This window comes from Marmota flaviventris, chromosome 11, assembly GCF_047511675.1.
Source record: "Marmota flaviventris isolate mMarFla1 chromosome 11, mMarFla1.hap1, whole genome shotgun sequence".
NCBI classification, from domain to species: Eukaryota; Metazoa; Chordata; class Mammalia; order Rodentia; family Sciuridae; genus Marmota; species Marmota flaviventris.
This window is the reverse complement of record NC_092508.1, coordinates 51,116,920-51,136,323: the sequence shown is the minus strand read 5'-3', so window position 1 is coordinate 51,136,323 and position 19,404 is coordinate 51,116,920. Positions and strand designations below refer to the sequence as shown.

General features: G+C 37.2%; 1 protein-coding gene across 1 annotated transcript in view; it reads right to left on the bottom strand.

Annotated features, from left to right (window-relative positions):
- Pde1a (phosphodiesterase 1A) overlaps positions 1-19,404 on the bottom strand; it is a 256,677-nt gene that overhangs the window by 60,672 nt on the left and 176,601 nt on the right. Inside the window, exons 5-6 of the mRNA XM_071619008.1 lie at positions 9,088-9,204; positions 8,087-8,227 (exon numbers count right to left, since the gene is read on the bottom strand). Of these exons, the coding sequence (XP_071475109.1) occupies positions 8,087-8,227; positions 9,088-9,204 (258 nt within the window). The remainder of the gene's footprint in view (positions 1-8,086; positions 8,228-9,087; positions 9,205-19,404) is intronic.

Sequence of the window (19,404 nt, the reverse complement as noted above, 5' to 3'; positions counted from 1 at the left end):
TTTGGGTATTTATGAAATCAATTACAGACTAGTGATTTTTTTTTCAAATATACCTTTAATTCCAGTTGGGAATCATTAACTAAAAACAAACAAATAAACAAATAAAACAAAAATATGAGGAACAGATTTTTCGTTGTTTACCACTAGAGAAAATGCCCACAAAGGTATATGTACAAGCATCATCTTCTATAACAAAAGTCTTCATAGAGCTGACAAGCATAAACAGGATCCTGAGTAGACACCATCTGGCATCTGAGATGCCATATTTCAAATATTGCTACCCAAGGTTATGGCCACTAATTAAACTGGAATGGCCACCACGTAAGAACAATGGAGGTGTGAATACAGTCAAAACTAGAGGAGCATGAAGCAACATTTCTAGACTTACACATGAAGCCAACAACTAGCAAGCTTTGCTTCAGCAAGATCTAAACAGCAGATAACAAAGTTCAAGTGATATTCAGGGAATCAGGCAGCTAGTTAACAAGATTAAAGGACATCTGGTTAGGAAAGAAAGTATAAAGACCAGGATAAAAGAAATATTGTATTTCTTTCTTAACTCTATATTATGCCCTAAATGTTTGTGTACTGATCCCAATATCATATGTTGAAATTCTAACTCCCAGTGGGATGTTATTAAGTGGTAGGAATTTTACGAGCTAATTTAGTCATAAGAATAAAGCCCTCATGATTAGAATTAGTATGTTTATAAAAGAGCCCTCAGAGACCACCATCAGACTAGTGATTTTTACCATATAGTTTATACATAATTAAAGTTTATTTTAAAAGACCCCATTATAACAAAAAGGTCCATCTAAAAGCTGAAGATATTTACTTTGCTCATGAGAGAAACTGAACTTCATTTTTATATTTAAAGATTTAGAAGAGTTTATAAGAATTTACCAAATTTTCTATACATAACACATACATGACTGTGTAATAAAACTTAATAGCAATAAAGGAAAGAAAATTGCTCTCACTTAAAATCCAGGATTGATCTTTCTGTTACAGACTGAAAAGCCAAACAAAGTTTCTGTACTATTAAAGTTTATTAGCGACAATTAGTTTATTCGTCACTCCCATTCTGCACAGTACTTTTACTCTACTCTCCAACATGGTAATCACATGTGACAATTTAATTAAAAATAAATGAAAGACAGTAAAATTAAATTCATTCTCCTAGTTGTAGTAGGCACATTTCACATGCTCACTGCTCATATGTGTCGGTTGGTTGCCTTCAAATAGAACACTATAGGTACAAAGTATTTCCACCGTCACAGAAAGTTGTATTAGTGCTGCAAGTAGATGGTACTTGATGGCAGGAATGGAGGATTTGGGAAGAAGATGGACAAAGGTTGGTAGTTAAGTGCAGGGTTGGGGGAAGGGGGATTTTATGTGGAAAGCACAAATATAGAATGATACTTTAGAGCCCTGTATTAAAGTACAATTACCGATGGTACAATTGTGCTTAAGAATCAATTAAAAAGTGAGGTGGAAAAGAGGATGGAAATTATGAAAAAAATGGATGGCCTCATAGATTAGAATTGATGGATTTGGATTTTGTATAAAAGGCAAGAGGCAGATGTTGAAGGTCATGAGTCAAAAATGAACCAAGTGACAACTGTTGAATTTCAGAGTTGGCAAAGGCATGGTCTTACTAATCTTTGTTTCCTTCACAGGACCTCTCATGGCATTTGGTACATAACAGGAACTCAATATCAGCTTGTCAAACAGAATGTCACTAGTTTTGCATAAGAAGAAGGTAGTTAAGAGTAGCAGAAAAAAACTATGCATTCAGACAATTCTGGTTTCAAATTTCTGTTGATCTTCAGGAAAATAAGTTATTTACCCTCTCAGCTACAGTTCCCATTAAAATGGGATTAGTGATCATTTTTTTGTGAGGTTTTTGAGGAAAGTTTAGAGTTAATGTATGCAGTGTGCCTATCATGAGCCTTGCCATGTAGTAAAATACAGAATAGATGACATTTTACAAAACTTGCTACTTTAAGTAAATTGTTTAAGGCATTAAATCTAGAAAATAACAGCTAACATATCTTAACTGATTGCAATTCAAGTATAAATGCCTCACAGTTGGATGACTGAAGCACAAATGATTTTCTTAACCAAAGGGAGTTTTTATAACTAACTGTTCTGTGTTTATAGATGCATTTAATTGTGTCATTGAGAGGAAGAAAGTGACCTTATTAATGGCCTGTGTTATAGGCTGAACTGGGATTGAGCCTCCAATATTCCCATTGAGACTGTGGAACTAAACACCATGAAATGAATAGAAATTGAATTAAACCAGATTTTATACCCCAGAAACCTATTGTTTTATTAAAGAAAATTGTTTCCTGGAAAAAAACATACCTATTTTCTTAAAGTATGTCTTACTAGTTACATTTATGAATTTATAGATTAAACTGTGGTTTAAAAGAAAGCAACATCCACTATTCACTAAGATAATATTGAATGTGAAGTGGCAAAAGTAAAGAAATTAGATAATCAGAGATGGAATTTAATTATAGATTATCTCATAAGTATTTAAAATTATTATCTTTCTAGCTGTCAAAATTGATTATAAATGTATTTCCTGTTTTTTTCTAATTAATTGCTGCCTTCCAAAAATAGAACATCCTCCCTGAATCCATTTATTTACTGATATACTGTGACCTTGATAATTAAGTTTATAGTGTAAAATAATTTGGAAGAAGATAAACATTGAACTTTCACACTTAATTGAGAATCACATCTTTTAGGTTTCAGTAAAAGTAGAATTTTGGACTGATTATTAACTCCTTAGCTGTTCATTTATTTTATGCTGATGTCCGATGACATTGTAACTCCAAAAATGGACGGTTAGATTCATAGATTTTTGTAAATAATTCACAATCTAGAAAGCGTGAATCATACCACTCTTCCCATCTAGAACAGTGGTCCCTATAAAACCCAGGTTCTTTTGGTTCCTAGTGGACAGAAACAAGGGGTCAAAATGATGAGCCTTGAGTAATAGAGACATTGTCCTATTACAATGTCAAGGTTGCATTTTGCTGGAGAAATGCTCAGATAGACTAATCCTACATCCTCAAATTATATCACAAGGAGGAACTGACTGTCACTAGGTGTGTAAGTAATGATGACAGAAAAGGTGGGAACCAACTTAACAGATACTTAAGATGGTATAATTTAATTCTTGTAAACCTCCTATTTACCATTTGCTAGGTAAATATTTTTATCCTTACATTGCATTCCACAAAACTGAATCCTAAGGAACTGGATCGATATCCATGCAGCCAAAGGTCACGTAGACATTTAGTGAAAGAGCAGAAGTTCAAACTAACATTGACTCCCATTTCTGCTCCTTCTGTCAATCACAAGAGCATGCACTCCTGAAGGAGGCAGCATACTGAACACATGCTTTTGAGGTTTCAAAAGCAGAATTTTTAACTAATTTAACAATACATAAATGGGCAAAAGCTAATTAGGCTTTAAGACTTATAATTTTCCTATCTGAATTACTTTGTATGTGTATGTGATAGAGCAGTATCCCTGTGTTTATACAGGGTGGGGAGAATTTCAGGTCAGAGGATCACATTGATTTCCTAGTTTCTACTATGTCTTAAAAGAAAAAATAGCAATTCTTTTGGCCTGAAGTTATGGGGATAGACACCTTTTTTCCTATCCCTTTGACTAGCCTAAGGTAGTTAATTGTCATTTACCAGCAAACTAGTATATTAAAATAATATAAGGGTATGTGTTGATAGCTATTTGTTTCTGACTCTAGGTTAAGTGCTTTACAAATAAGATGTAATGACTCTTCTTGTATGGTGATCAGTATCTTAAACTACATTTAAGTGATAAGGGAACCAAGTAGAGAGCTAGCTGGTTAGGAAATGGCAGAGCATGCTTTCAAATCTGTCTGGCTGCCTCCCAAGCCCACACCCTTTCCACTCTACCAAACTGTTGGATGGGAAGCCACGTAGAAGGAGAGAATTTCTACATACTTTGCACAGTAGGGACATAGCACCACATTTTCTGTAGACTAATCAGAGTAAAATTGAGTCATTCCAAAGTATGGGAGACTGCTTTGGGGCATATCAATGGAGTACATGTTCAAAAAGAAATAGATTTCAAGTCATCTCTCTCTTCTGAGTATTAGGGCAAAGTGCCAAGAGCCTTCAAATGCAAGTGTTCCCTGGCCAAGGTCCTTGGATGATTTCATATTTAAAGAGACAGCTAGAGGTAGCTTGGCAGCACTCCATAAACCATTAGCTCTTTAGCAAATGGATTGAGTTTTTGCACATCACTGTCACTGTGGCTCAGGGCTACAAGTTATTCATATGACAAAAGGAGAGAAAAGGAGGCAAGTGATTGTACTAATGTCAAGCCTCCCCTATACTGTCAGCTCTTAGGCTCCAGGGTGTCTTTATGCTTTTAACAAACCAGGAAGACAATGGCTTCCTCATAATCCTTCCCAGGCACCATTCTGCAGTCCTTGGAATACCTTGCAGATGACAATATGCATTAGTCACCTGACAGTGTCAGGCTGTCACTGAAGTGCTCCATACATGCCACACTGATTGGGCAGTCCTGAAATAGCAGGACATCATCTAAAACACTAGAGTGACCCAGTCTTCTCCTCACCAAATCCAGGTGGTGAGAAATGACTGAAGAGTTTTAGTTAAAAGAATATTTCTGAAATGCTTTGTCATTTCAAATAACAAACATGTTCACATGTAAGAAAATTAATATTCACTGACTACCTACCATCTTTTCATCTAGAGAAAAGCTTACTAGAATAACTTTCCCAAAACTGTCAAGCTGGCAGTGAAACCTGGTTTTGACAAAATAGTCAACACATTTATGAATTCATTCTGCCTTCCCTTTCACCACCTATTGTGAAATTTCTCATCATTCTTGTAGTTTAAACGCACTTTCCTGATCCTGGGAAACACTAAAATTCTACCACCAGACTATTTCTGCAATGGGCAGACTAATGGGCAAGTAAAAAGCCCACTGATACATTTTTGCTAAAGGATGAATAAAATTAGGAACAGGTTTCTATGCCAATCCTGATAAAGCAGGGGAAGTTACATTTCTGTTTGATAAGCCGAGGCCTTCTCAGAAAGAGACTATGTGATCTATACTAATGACTGCAGCATTCTCGGCGTGATGCCAGGACTGGGCCGGATTCCTCAGCCTTCCAGAGAAGATGGAATGGCTTATTATGTCCTGCAGCAAATCTTCCTTGTAAATCTGAGGGTGAAGTTACATTGTGGACTTAAATTTCTCTATTTATGCATTAATATGACATCTCTTCCTCCTGTCTTTCCAATGTCACCTTCAGACCAGAGATTCTAAAGTTAAATTAGACTTTAATTTAGCTCCCTTCACACTTGTGGCAAGCAAAACAAAACAAAATGTTCTTGGGAAGAAACATATTTTAAGATGACGAAATTCTAGTTACCTCCCAGCCCTAAATGGCACGTGTTTTCTAATTTCACTTTATAATTAAGCATACAGTTTATTTACTGATGTAGGCATCGTTTTCTCAGTCCATCTTGTTCTGAGGAAATCTAATCAGTTCATTTTACATTTTCGAGTGACATTTACTGTGTCGTTTTTCAGTTAACTTTTTCAAAGCCAAAAAGTTTTAAAAGAATTTCTAGCATGCACATGCATGCACACTAGAAAGAGAAACATAAAGTAATTCAAATATACTACTTTTAAAAAGATAAATTTGTCACAGAATATATATTTGAATGAAATTGTGGTAAAATTCCAAAAAATTCCTTTAATTCCAAGCTGAGCTCCCAGCCAATAGCCATACAAACTACCCGTCCTGTAACTGAGCCATCCTGAATGCCATGCCCAGTGTTGGTTTCAGATGTCTCTAGCCACAGTTGCTAGCTGGCCATAATCACATGAAGGACACTCAGTGAGAGTCTCCTAGTTGGAAATCTTTTAACCACAGAGCCTTAAGAGACAATAACAAATTATTTTTAAAATCATTATGATTTGGAGTGGTTTTTCTGTTATTGGTGGTTTTTTGCTTGTTTTTAGCAGTAGATATATTGGAACATGGGGCAGGAGTGGGATCTCAGCCCAAGACATTAAAGGATCTACACAATTTAAGAGGCAAAGAAAATGAGGAACAATTTCTTTGATTACCATATAAGACACTGTTGGAGGAATCCTTGTAAATGGATTGTTATGTGTAGTAAACATCATAGCTGGTTTCTTGGGACGGGGGAAGCCATAATGATGTAAATTTTCTGCATATGCTAAAGCTTAGGGAATCCTGCACAAGTTATAAGTTTTCAAGCTCTTTAGGAGTCTCTGCTAAAGCCCCAGAGGATTTGCTTGAGATCAAGTTAGGATATAGTCTATGATACAGAGTGATGAGGTTATTGAGGTTCTCTGGGCCCCAAAAAGCCCAAGTCTCATAGAACCAAATACCAATTACTGTTGCTGATAATATAAATATTTTAGCTTCTGATTTCTAAACAGATGGGTAATGCATATTATGGGATTTGGTAAAATAATCCATTTGTGGGAATTTTATGGTACCATTTTAGCCTGTATAGGCTAGAATACAGAGAAATCAAGAAGGCATTGATTCGGTGTCCTCATGTTAACAAAGTCCTTGGGGGAAGGCCCAAGCTCTGTTAATACCAATATGAGACTAAGCTCAATCACTCATCCTAATATGCCAATCAGATGAGCAGTGGTAAAGGACAGGAAAAACATTTTAATCAGGATGCCACAACGGGAAGAACAGATACAATGATCAAATATTTGTTCCAGGGTCTGACAGAAACTTTGAAGTTCATAGAGAAGGGGAACAAAGCTAAGGAATGGGGGCTTGTATGGCTGAGGCTTTGTAAAACTGTTCAGGCCATGGTCTGATTGATCATTATCTCAAGATTAGTTCTGTGCGGTTGCTGTGGAGAAGGCTTTATTCTTTTAAGGGGCAATCTGGTTTCCATGAGATAATTGTTCCTACTTTAGTGGGATAGCCTCAATTCCTATAATAGGGCAATTGATCCCACTTAGTGGGGCAATATGATCGTGGGGTGATCTGTCTGTGATGTGTTGCTGTTTCTAGAGTCCAAGAGACTGCAGATTTAGGGCAATGACTAAAGACTTCTAGGAAGCACTCCAAGCAGTTGAATGTCCTTGAAAATCTTGAAAATATCCAAGTTATCTTATTCTGATGTCTTCAGTCTTAAAGGGGGATAAGGTACATTATGTAAGTTTAGGGATAATAAACCCTGTATTGTATTCCTTAAATGATTAACAAGCCTATGTGTAGAATCAGCAGGGATATGAGCCAAGATTTAAGGTAATAACAAAGGCAGAGATGCCAAGTTTTATCCTGCTTTTAGTGACCCACTGGGCATCAGCAGGCTCAAATGAAGAGTCAGAGTTTTTAGCAAAAGCAGCATCTCTAAATCCCCATTATACTCACATGACCCACATCCTGTTGAATTCATCTCAATTTGGCACCTTCAGAAGTCCTATTTCTCACTTTTCACTCTCTGGGAGTCATCTTCAACTCCAAGACATTACAGAAACTCTAAGCAGTATTAGACTTTCTGTCTTATACTCATTGATATCCTAGGATTTGCATTGCTGAATCATTTCTTCACTTATCCATTGATTCATTAAAATGCAAAGAAGAAAGGGCATTTGGAAAAATTTACATGAATAATTTCCCCAAATTCTTCTGAATATTTGACTGTGATTAGCAATGTAACAGAAAAAAAAAAAAAAAAAAAAAAAACTCCAAATGTTAGTTTCTGAGAAAATAAGACAATGTGGGAAAAGTTCTCTTTTACTCTGAAGATGTTCTCACAAAAATGTTCTCTAGTCTAAATTTTGGAAAGTCATTATATTTTTATTTACCTCTAGATGTCTTGTTTTCATTGAGTTAAAATATTTTTTGAAAAATAACTCAACCTCAAAATTCTAAAAGATTATTACTTTTAATAAAACTTCTATGGCATTAAAGAAACAAGAGAAATTCTCAGTAGTGGAATATACTGTCTCCAAACTAACAAAGTTATTATAAAAGCATTCTTACCATGATACCTGTATGAAGCATTATGTAATGCACAGTTTGAGTGACATCAGCTGCATGTACCAAATTGTGATAAGGATTTTTGTATTTGCTGTAACCAACTTCTAAAGCTTCTGCAAAAGCAATTAAGCAAGAAACAGGAATCTGTGGAAAGTGATAAATATGGTTATATTTTGGCCTCAAGAGTGGCACTATATCAACTTGAGCACAGGGTTTGGGATAAACACAATGAGTCAGATGTGGGCAGTAATTTCTTTAAGTTGAATCTGGATTGTTATAGAATAAAACCACACGTCGTTAACATGTTAGTTTTCAATCCTGAGAAGTATTGTAACCCCCAAGTACTTAAAGCAGATGGATGAAAAAATGGTCTAACCCACACTATATAATGTTTACATTTTTATATATTCCTGAGTCAAGGAAAACAATTTGTTTTTAAAAGGGAAAATATTTTCAATTATAATCTGTAAGATCTACTTTTCCAATCTATAATACAAAGGCATTAAAATAGACAATTTCCCAGCACTTTCTATCTCCAACAATGCCATGCTTCTACAGGAAAGTTAACAGCAGCAGCAGACTGCTCAGAAGTCCTAACTCTAATCTGTTGCTTAGATGGCTCCAAATGAAGTGGATTAGAAGGCACATCATTTCAGTGTAAGAAAAGCTAATAATAGAGGATTACTATGTTTTAGGAACACTGAAGATCTGTCTTAGTTCTTTAAGATGTAACTTCCAATCCCCATATGAGTGTTCTGTGAGTGATCAGTGGAGCAAGGAATCTTATTGGAAAGAGGCAGTCCTGGCCTCATGGTCCCCAGATAGATATATAGATATGTTGGTGAGCCAGAGAATAGTTTCATCATGTGGTGAATTCAACCTTAGATCTGTACCTGCTAACTAGAAACATTCTAAAGTGAATTAATTAATCAGTGTTCTATATTTTCATTATTATTCAAATAGCTGATTCTAAAGGTATTTCACTTTCCTTCCACACTTCTGACCTTGAAGCGGTTGAGAAGATCGTATCTGGTAAACAGTTCATAGATCATAAACTTCAGGCTATGCTCTCCGCTTGCTTCATTTAGGGCAAAGACATCAAAAGACCATTTATCGACATCCTATAAAAAATAGAGTAAATATGTTAGGTGACAATATCATATAGTTCTGTGGTTTTGTATGGAAAATTATTTGAGAGATTAGGCAGCAGGTCATATTTCAATTCAGCATGTCAAACTGGATTTTACCAGAGTATGATATCACCAGGGTCACAAAGTGTGAGTCCAAAATGCCTGCCATAAAACATCTTCCCAGATTGGGTCCTGTCCTGAAGTAGAATTGCTAGTGATACGGGTGATATCAATTGAAGAATATAGGGAATATAGACCCAATTTTCCCCCCTTCCCACCCACCTGCTGCTTTGCTTGGAATTTCAGCATTATAGTTAGTAATGATAGGGGACAGACAGATGTGAATGGTTAAGGGAATAATTCTATAAGATGGGTCCACTGTGCTCACCCCACATGCTTTCTTTTCCAAGAAGCAATTTATCTACATCTCTACCTGGCTTAAGAGGACAAGATATGTCACATTCCTCAGCAAACTACCTGTTACCTACAGAAGAAATGCAGTCCTGAAGTAATAAAATAATGTTGATAACAAGAATTTAAGTTACCCTTACTTTTGTGACCTTTTTACAGACCAGATCCTAGAATTCAGAGAGATTAAGATAATTCCTGTTAGCCATAAAAGCTGGAAGATTTTGTGCTTAAGAAGCCAATTAGAATCTGGTCAGCATGGGCCAAAGTGACCTAGAGTTTTTATAGCGGTGGGGACTTAAAGGTCTGATGTCATCCTGTGGTCAGTCAAATTTCAAGAGGTGAACCTGGGCATGACTCTCTGGAAACTTCTCTGGGATCCCCAATAAAACTAGAGTGCAGGATAGGCACACAGTTACTCTTATCTGGGAGAGGACCCCCTCTCTCCCATGAGAATGTCCCCTTCCTACTTTTACCATCCCTTCTAATAAACTCATGCCTGTTACTCTGAGCAATATGTCTGAAATCTTTCTGACTTGATCACAAGAAATGGAGTTTAAAGAGGGTAATTTGTGCTGCCTCAGTTTCATGGAAGGCCACCACCCGGTAACAGTAATTAGGCTAGAAGTTTTGATACCTTCTCTCCTCTTGCAGGATACAAATACCACAGGAGGAAGAGAGCATACTACCTTGTTATTACTCCTTCTGACTTAAGCTGACCCAGTTATACTTTTCTACAGGGACTGATGGTAAGAAAAAGAAGTGGGCCTTCTAATTGAGGAGGAGAATAGTAATTGGTGTTATTTCTTGCAATTTGTAGGGAAACAGGCAAGCTTGTAGGGAAGCAGGTGTGCTGGGAAAATACAGTGACAGTGGGGGGCGGGGGAGGAATCAACCACTTTAGCTACCTCATATTTTTCTAAAAACAAACACACAAACAAAAACTAAAGCACAAAATTCAGTTCAAAAGATGATCGAGAACTATTAGCAAAGGACAGTGTTTATATACACACACGCAATAGATTTGGAAGAGCCAAGTATATGATGCATGGCATTTTTGGTCGTAAGGTGACGCCAGCTAGCCATTGAGATGATATGATTATGTTAAGATTTGCATTCATATGGATATTGGACTCCTGCTGTTCACCTAGGCCGGCTACGGGACTCCTGGAGAGTTCCCATTGGTTGAGGAAGTACAGTAGGAGGGAGTTCCGGGGGAGGAGCTCTCTCAGTGGTCCGAGAGGAGGCCGCGTGTGTGGAAAAAATCTTCCCGGGCGGTACTGGACATTGGCGGCAGTTTCAAAAAAATAAACTTTGTTCCTGCTTGAGTGGCTCGTGATTTTGTGCCCAGCCAGACTGCGGCAACTGGTGGCCCGCACGGGGAACGCCTGAAGTTTGGAGGTGAGTAAAATTGCTCGCCCCTGAGGGAAGGCAACAAAATGGGTGACCATTTCAAAAAACAATGTGTTCTCGTTTTGATTTATCTTGTTTTTGTTTCAAGCTGCCTATCCCTAGAATTTTCTCAGGCAAACTGGGAAAATTGGTTGGATCAAGGTTTGAAGTTGTTCGGCCCTGAGAAAGAGAAAATTGATACAACTATTCTTTGTTCGGTTTTTGTTTCATTCTGTTTCGGTTTTGTTTTATGCTATCTTATTGGGTTGCGTTACCTTTATAGTAGATTAGAAACTAGTAAAAAACAAACCGAAAGACTGTTAAGTAAATTGTTAGAGGTCCAGACTATGGTAGAAAACATGTTAGGTCAAGCGAAAGAGAAGGTCTCTCAAGCTAGTCAGACAGAGGAAGATTTGAAGAAAGAAAGCTTAGAGGAAAAACAACCATCAGGCGGGGAATTACAACAGGAGGCTGCTACTAACCCCGTTCTATCACCAGAGGGCGTAATTCAACCAACAGCTCCATCTACAGCTGAGCGGCCCTCAACTCCTGTAGTTGATGGACGGAATCCTGAGGCAGGACCCCAAAGATTAGCATGCCCTGTACTTGAGCAGGCAGGAGGGCAACGAATTCACTGTGCTTTAGATTTCAAAACAGTGAAGCAATTAAAGGAGGCTGTAACAACCTACGGGCCGCAAGCACCCTTCACTGTGAGCATGGTCGAATCCATTACCAACTTAGACATGACGCCAGCAGATTGGGCTAACATGTGTCGATCTGTGCTAAATGGAGGACAATATTTGTTATGGAAGGTTGCCAATGAGGAATTTTGCATGGAGACAGCTAGGCGAAATGCAACAGCCGGTTACCCTCAAAGAAATCTAGAGATGTTATTAGGAAAAGGACCTTATGAGGGTCAACGGCAACAAATTGAATATGATCCTGGCGTATACGCACAAATTGCTGCAGACGCAGTTAGGGCATGGAAAACTTTACAGGGGCATGGAGATTTACAAGGACAATTATCTAAGGTAATACAAGGAGCTAATGAACCTTACGTTGAATTTGTAGATAGGCTTATTCAGACAGCATCTAGAGTATTTGGAGATACAGAACAGGCAATGCCATTTATAAAACAACTGGCTTATGACCAAGCAAATCGTTGCTGCAGAGAGGTCATCAGACCATGGAAACATGAAGATTTAAACACATATATTAAATTATGTAGAGACATTAATGAACAAGGGCAAGTCTTAGCAGCAGTACAACAGGCTTTAGATGCCAGGCCAAAAACATGCTATAATTGTGATCAAACAGGACATTTTAAAAGGAGTTGCCCCATAGGAGGAGGGTTTAACAAGGCTAGGTATCAAAGGAATAGAATACCGGGTATTTGCCCACGATGCCGTAGAGGGAAACATTGGGCTAATGAATGCCGTTCTCAAACCACCATAGAAGGTATTCCGTTATCAAAAAACAGACAAGGACCAAGTGTTTACCCACGATATCGTGGAGAAAGACATCAGGCTCCATTGCCAAAAAACGGACTGGAGGGCCCAATGCTCCGGGGCCCCAAACCACAAATATACGGGGCAGTGGAGGAACCCAGCAACACCATCAAAGTAGTGCCCAGGACGCATTATCCATTAAATCCCTCATCAGACAAACTAGAGGGAGCGCAGGGTTGGACATCTGCGCCTCTGCCAGAGCAGTACTAACTCCAGAGATGGGAGTTCAAATCATTCCCACAGGAGTAAAAGGACCTCTTCCCCAAGGAACAGTAGGCTTATTATTGGGACGCAGTTCTTCAACACTAAAAGGACTTATGATAAGTCCTGGGGTAATTGATCCCGATTATGAAGGTGAAATAAAAATTATAGCTAGTTCTCCAAGAGGTATATCAGTAATTTCACCAGGAGATAGAATAGCACAGTTATTAATAATACCCAGCCTACATGATAAATTTTCCAGTCGTACTGTAGAAAGAGGTTCCAGGGGATTAGGCTCCACAGGTGTAGATTGGGCTATGCTGTCTTTAAATCTAGATTCTCGCCCAATGCTAAAACTAAATATTCAAGGACATGACTTTAATGGGCTACTTGATACAGGTGCAGACCTTAGCATCATATCTCATCAAGAATGGCCGAAACATTGGCCATTACAACAAGCCACTCAAACGCTTCGAGGCCTAGGACTGGCAACTAATCCCCATAGAAGTGCAATGGTATTAGATTGGAAGGATCCTGAAGGATGTGAAGGAACTATACAGCCCTATGTATTGGATCATCTTCCTATAAATTTATGGGGACGAGATGTCCTAGATCAATTAGGTTTGACATTAACAAATAACATCAATCCTAATGCACCCACTACTAGGGCTAGACAAGGCTTTAGGAAAGAAGAAAGATTAAGAGAACAAGAACAAGGTATGACAGCACCAATTCAAATAGATCAAAAAACAAATAGACATGGATTGGGTTTTCAGAAAGGGCCACTGAGACAATCAAAATTACTTGGAAATCAGAAAGACCAGTGTGGGTTCCTCAGTGGCCCCTGACTAAAGAAAAGATACAAATAGCCCATGACCTGGTCAAACAACAATTAGCGGAGGGACATATACAACCTTCCGTATCTCCCCATAATACTCCCATTTTTGTCATTAAAAAGAAATCTGGTAAATGGAGATTATTACAAGATTTAAGAGCCATTAATAATGAGATGGTTATTATGGGACCTGCTCAATCAGGGATTCCCCAATTGTCTGCTTTACCAAAAACCTGGTATGTTTTAGCTATAGATATTAAAGATTGTTTTTTTTCAATTCCAATTCATCCCGAGGATAGTCCACATTTTGCATTTACTATCCCTGCACTAAATCATGAAGGTCCTGATCAGAGATATGAATGGAAAGTACTCCCTCAAGGGATGGCTAATAGTCCAACTATGTGTCAAATTTATGTTAACAAAGCAATCCAGCCACTTAGAAATCAAAATCCTGAACTACAAATATTTCACTATATGGATGATGTGTTATTGGCACATAAAGATAAAAACACATTGCTAGAATGTTATGCCACACTTACAAATTTATTAAAAAATTATAATCTAGAGATAGCAATAGATAAAGTACAATTAAATCTTCCAATTAATTATTTAGGGGTTTTATTATGCTCAACCATGGTCTGTCCACCCAAAATTCAAATACGAGTAGATCAACTCAAATCACTTAACGACTTTCAAAAGTTATTAGGAGACATAAATTGGATAAGGCCTTATCTAGGCATACCAACAGGAGAGTTGGGACCTTTATTTGATATTCTAAAAGGCCCATCAGATCCAAATTCACCCCGCATGTTGACGCCTGAAGCAAGAAAGGCATTAAAAATCATTGAAACATATATGGAAAATATGCATTTGGATAGAATTGATATAAGTTTGCCTTTATTATTTATTGTACTGCCAACAAAAAATATACCTACAGGAGTATTCTGGCAAGAAGGTCCATTATTGTGGATACATTTATCTTATTCTCCTAATACTATTCTTACTAGGTATCCTGAGGCTGTAGGACAATTAATACTCAAAGGAATAAAAGCAGCAAAGGGAGTGTTTGGGATTTCTCCCAATAAAATTATTACTCCATATACTATAGATCAAATTGATGAGTTAGCTAATGAGTTAAATACTTGGGCAATAATCATGTGTAAATCTAATGTTTCATTTGATAATCACTTACCGTCTAATCCTTTGTTGTCTTTTTGGTCTAAACATCCTGTAGTTTTTCCAAAGATGACAAAAAAAACCCCTATCATGAATGCTCCAAATATATTCACTGATGGGTCAAATAATGGTACAGCAGCAGTAGTTACCCCTGATCAAACTTTTACATTTTTAGTACCCAAACAATCAGCTCAAAAGGTAGAGCTTAATGCAGTATTACAAGCTTTTATGATGTTTAAAAATTCTGTATTTAATTTATTTTCTGATAGTCAGTATGTAGTTAATGCTATAGTATCCCTTGAAGATGCTGGTAGGATTTCCCCTTCTTCTACTGTTTTCTCTTTGTTTTCTACTATACAAAGTCTAATCTGGGACAGAAAAGATCCATTCTTTATAGGACATATCAGGGCACATACAGGATTGCCTGGAGCCCTTAGTTTGGGCAATGAGTTAGCAGATAAAACTACACATGACATACATATTTTCTCCACAATAGAAGAAGCTATAAATTTTCATAAAAGGTTCCATGTCAATGCTAATACTTTACAAAAGCGTTTTAAAATAACTAAAGAACAAGCCCGACATATAATAAAACAATGTCAAAATTGTGTGACATTTTTACCACAAGTTAATCTTGGAGTCAATCCTAGAGGACTGATACCTAACCATATTTGGCAGATGGACGTCACACACTTGCCAGAATTTGGAAAATTAAAATATTTACATGTTACAGTTGATACTTCTTCCGGATTTCTGATGGGCTCCCTTCATGCTGGAGAAAAAACTAAAGATGTTATAGCTCATTGCTTACAAAATTTTGCCACTGTGGGCGTTCCAAAACAGTTAAAAACCGATAATGGTCCTGGTTATACGTCCACCTCTTTTAAACAATTTTGCTCATCATTTGGCATTACTCACATAACAGGAATTCCATACAATCCACAAGGACAAGGCATAGTTGAAAGAGTTCATCAAACTATTAAAATGTACTTATTAAAACAAAAGGAGGGAATTGGAAAGGGGTATATATCCCCCAAAGATAAACTTAAAATAACCCTTTTTACTCTAAACTTTTTAAATTTGGATTCATCAGGGCTTAGTGCTGCGGAAAGACATTTGTATCCAAAAAATGTACATAAGCCTAAGGTACTTTGGAAAGATATTCTAACAGGACAATGGAAAGGTCCTGACCCAGTGATAGTCTGGAGTCGGAGCTCTGTTTGTGTTTTTCCACAGGAAGAACAGCAGCCGATTTGGATTCCAGAGAGACTAACTAAAACAGCTCCTACAGACCAAAAGGAAGATGATTCCACTCAAATCCATAACAGCTGATATCCAGATCTCCAGCTTGGCTATTCTTACATCTGTGACAGTGATTAACCAGGTTGTTTTTTTCAATATCTATTTTATTATTGCTTTTTCCCACATCATAAAGTTCTATTTTATTTTTGAGCTCATACAGACCTAGGTTAATGTTTTTTCTGATCAGTTTTATATTTTGACTGTGGAGTTTTTGAACATTGCAATGGAGATTTCACCTAGGTAAAGCTACAAGGCCTTTACTATTGTCTTATGTGTTATATGTTACGTGTGCACACTTCTGTTTTGTGTTGTATGTCTGTATGTGCATATGTCCATATTTCACATATGAGGGGCGCTCATGCACATGGATCCAAAAATTTTTTTTTTTATTATTCACGTGATTTTAATAGTTTAATTTAATTTGGGTAAACAGCTGTTGAGGATTGTTCTAATATATGAACAAATAGAAGGTTAACAAATCTGTTTGTTTACTTTCACCTTTCCTTTTCATTATATTTAATAATTCTGTTCAGGATAATGTAAATTGTTCTAAATATTGTTTTCTTAGTACCTGTTGAAATGTTACATATTTTTTTTTAGCATCATTGTCAAAATTCCTATTTTCATCCCAGTGCCGGTGAAGACAAAGATAAAACCAAACTACAACTTCTTCAAGAGTTATCACAACAAACCGTGTAAGCTGATACATCAATGATTTATAACTCAACAAGTAATGCTCAATCAATGAGTCGATTTATTTTGGAAGGATATGGACATATTGATAGATTCCTCTGCTTTGAACTGCTTACAGAACTTGCCTGGACTATGTATCACTTGTATGCTTTATTTTGGGAGGATATGGACATATTGATAGATTCCTCTACTTTGAACTGCTTACAGAACTTGCCTGGACTATGTATCACTTGTATGCTTTGTGATCTATTTGTTGATGCAGCGAATTATGGTAGTGCTAGCGTATCTTTGCTGATGTGTCACCAGTGATGTAATTTTTCCTAGGAGCCGTTAATTGACTTGGTGTCATGACATTTCTGTATCCTCCTCCCTTCTACTAGTGATGGTCTAATTTTGGGGGCCAACAGAGGTGAGGTAAAGAACCTCACCCCCCCACCAGCACCAAGGCCAATTTTGGGGGCCAACAGAGGTGAGGCAAAGAACCTCACCCCCGCACTGGTACATAGGCCTATCCACAAGTATGGCTATATGCTGGACCGGTAGTCAGTGACGGGTATGATCCAATTGCAGTGGTATCAACCTAAGACAGGAGGCTGACGCCTAAAAGTCAGTTTTCCGATGACGGGTAAGAACCATATGTTGAATTGGACAAACCTAACAGGCACGGTCCCTAGCCAGATTGCTTGTTACTTAAACAGAAGGGGGGAGATGCTAAGAGCCAAGTATATGATGCATGGCATTTTTGGTCTTAAGGTGACGCCAGCTAGCCATTGAGATGATATGATTATGTTAAGATTTGCATTCATATGGATATTGGACTCCTGCTGTTCACCTAGGCCGGCTAAGGGACTCCTGGAGAGTTCCCATTGGTTGGGGAAGTACAGTAGGAGGGAGTTCCGGGGGAGGAGCTCTCTCAGTGGTCCGAGAGGAGGTCGCGTGTGTGGAAAAAATCTTCCCGGGCGGTACCGGACATTGGCGGCAGTTTCAAAAAAATAAACTTTGTTCCTGCTTGAGTGGCTCGTGATTTTGTGCCCAGCCAGACTGCGGCACCTTTAAGCTATGCATTAATTTTTGCATTTGAGCAGGCACTTTTTAGAATTTCATTCATTTAACATTTTAACATTCTTAAGGAAGCCAACTGTAGGGGCTGTAACATGCTTAAACTAAACTGAAAATCTGATAAAAAGTATTTCACCAGTCTTTTTTAAAAAAGGTTTCCTTTGAAAACATAACAGTAACAGCCTCAAATGGTACTTTCAATCCCTTGGAACCAAACATCCATGAAATACCTTTTGGTTTTCTTGTCTGCCATTGTTATTTATCTTCCATTTGGCTCTAGTTTGATCCCCAAACACTTGCTTTATCTCTCTGTAAATTAAAAATCTCTAAAGTTTCTGTTAGAAGGATTTTTACCATCAATAAAGCTCAAAGGAAGCCAAGAAATCTTTTATCAAATTCCAAAGCTAACAAGGAAGAGTTAGCTCAGACTCTTTCAAGGCAGCTATTAGAGTTCCAACCAGGGATTCCTGCTGCGTAAAGAGTTAGCTCTGTTTCTTGGGGAGTTTCATAAACAATGATGATTTGCATTTGTAAACTATTGCAGATGCTTCCCTCCTGCACTGTCACATTGAGAACAAATAAGACAAGGAGGTTTCTAGGATAATAAATTATTTAACTAAAAGATTCTTTACTTGGTGACAGTTCTTCCCTCAACCTCTTAGTGCATATGTTTTTACTTAATTCCCATTTCAGAAAAACTGATACCTTCTCCTATGCCAACATACTTTCAGTTGGTTTTTAGGCAAAGATTTTTAAAAAGAAATAAAATAAATATTAGGAATTTCTTTGAACACGGTAGAAGAAATAACAGGAAAGCTAGATCTCTTCAGAACACAGGAATAATTAGTATACTCTACTGTGGCATTTTAGTTATATACTTGTATTATAGTTTCAGGAACATAATTCTATTTTAAAACATCCAAGGAAAGTGAATACCTTTTTAATTAATAAGATTTGAATCTAATATGCAGCAGAGAAGAAAACACAAAGAGGATGCTTACAAGGAAATTAAAACACAAATATAAGCAATACAAATTTAAAATAGGAAAGGAATATAATAGGTGAGAAATGAAACAGTCCAAGGTCTTACTGGCTGCCATTATGCTATAAATTCTTGGTTAACAGTACCATGGAGTAGTTTTAGAAGACAAAGTTACTTTCTCCAACCAAATTAAGAGACAGAAAGAAATTAAGAATTCAGCAGAGGATCCTACAAAATGCCTCTGTAGAAATAACATCTGTGACAAATGTGCACACGCATGCCCACACACAGGAAATGCAGACAAGTGAGCCGCCAGCTTCTCCTTTCAGAGTGTCATCTCTAGTTATTTCTAACACATACAATACCACAATTACACCTCTGAACAGGGTATTCTCAGGAGAAGCCAGATATAAGAAAAAAGAATTTCTTTTTTTTTTCTCAATTTTTCTCTTATACTTTGCATTTTCTCAGGCCCAAGATTTTAAATACTTTTCTTCTGTATCTTTTAAACACAGCTGACTAAAACATCTTTGGGTTTTTTTTTTTTTTTTTGTAATGTATTTAAGGCTTCCATAATATATATGTAACAAAAAAATATGTATATTCTGACAAATACTAGTGCCATCTCAAAATGG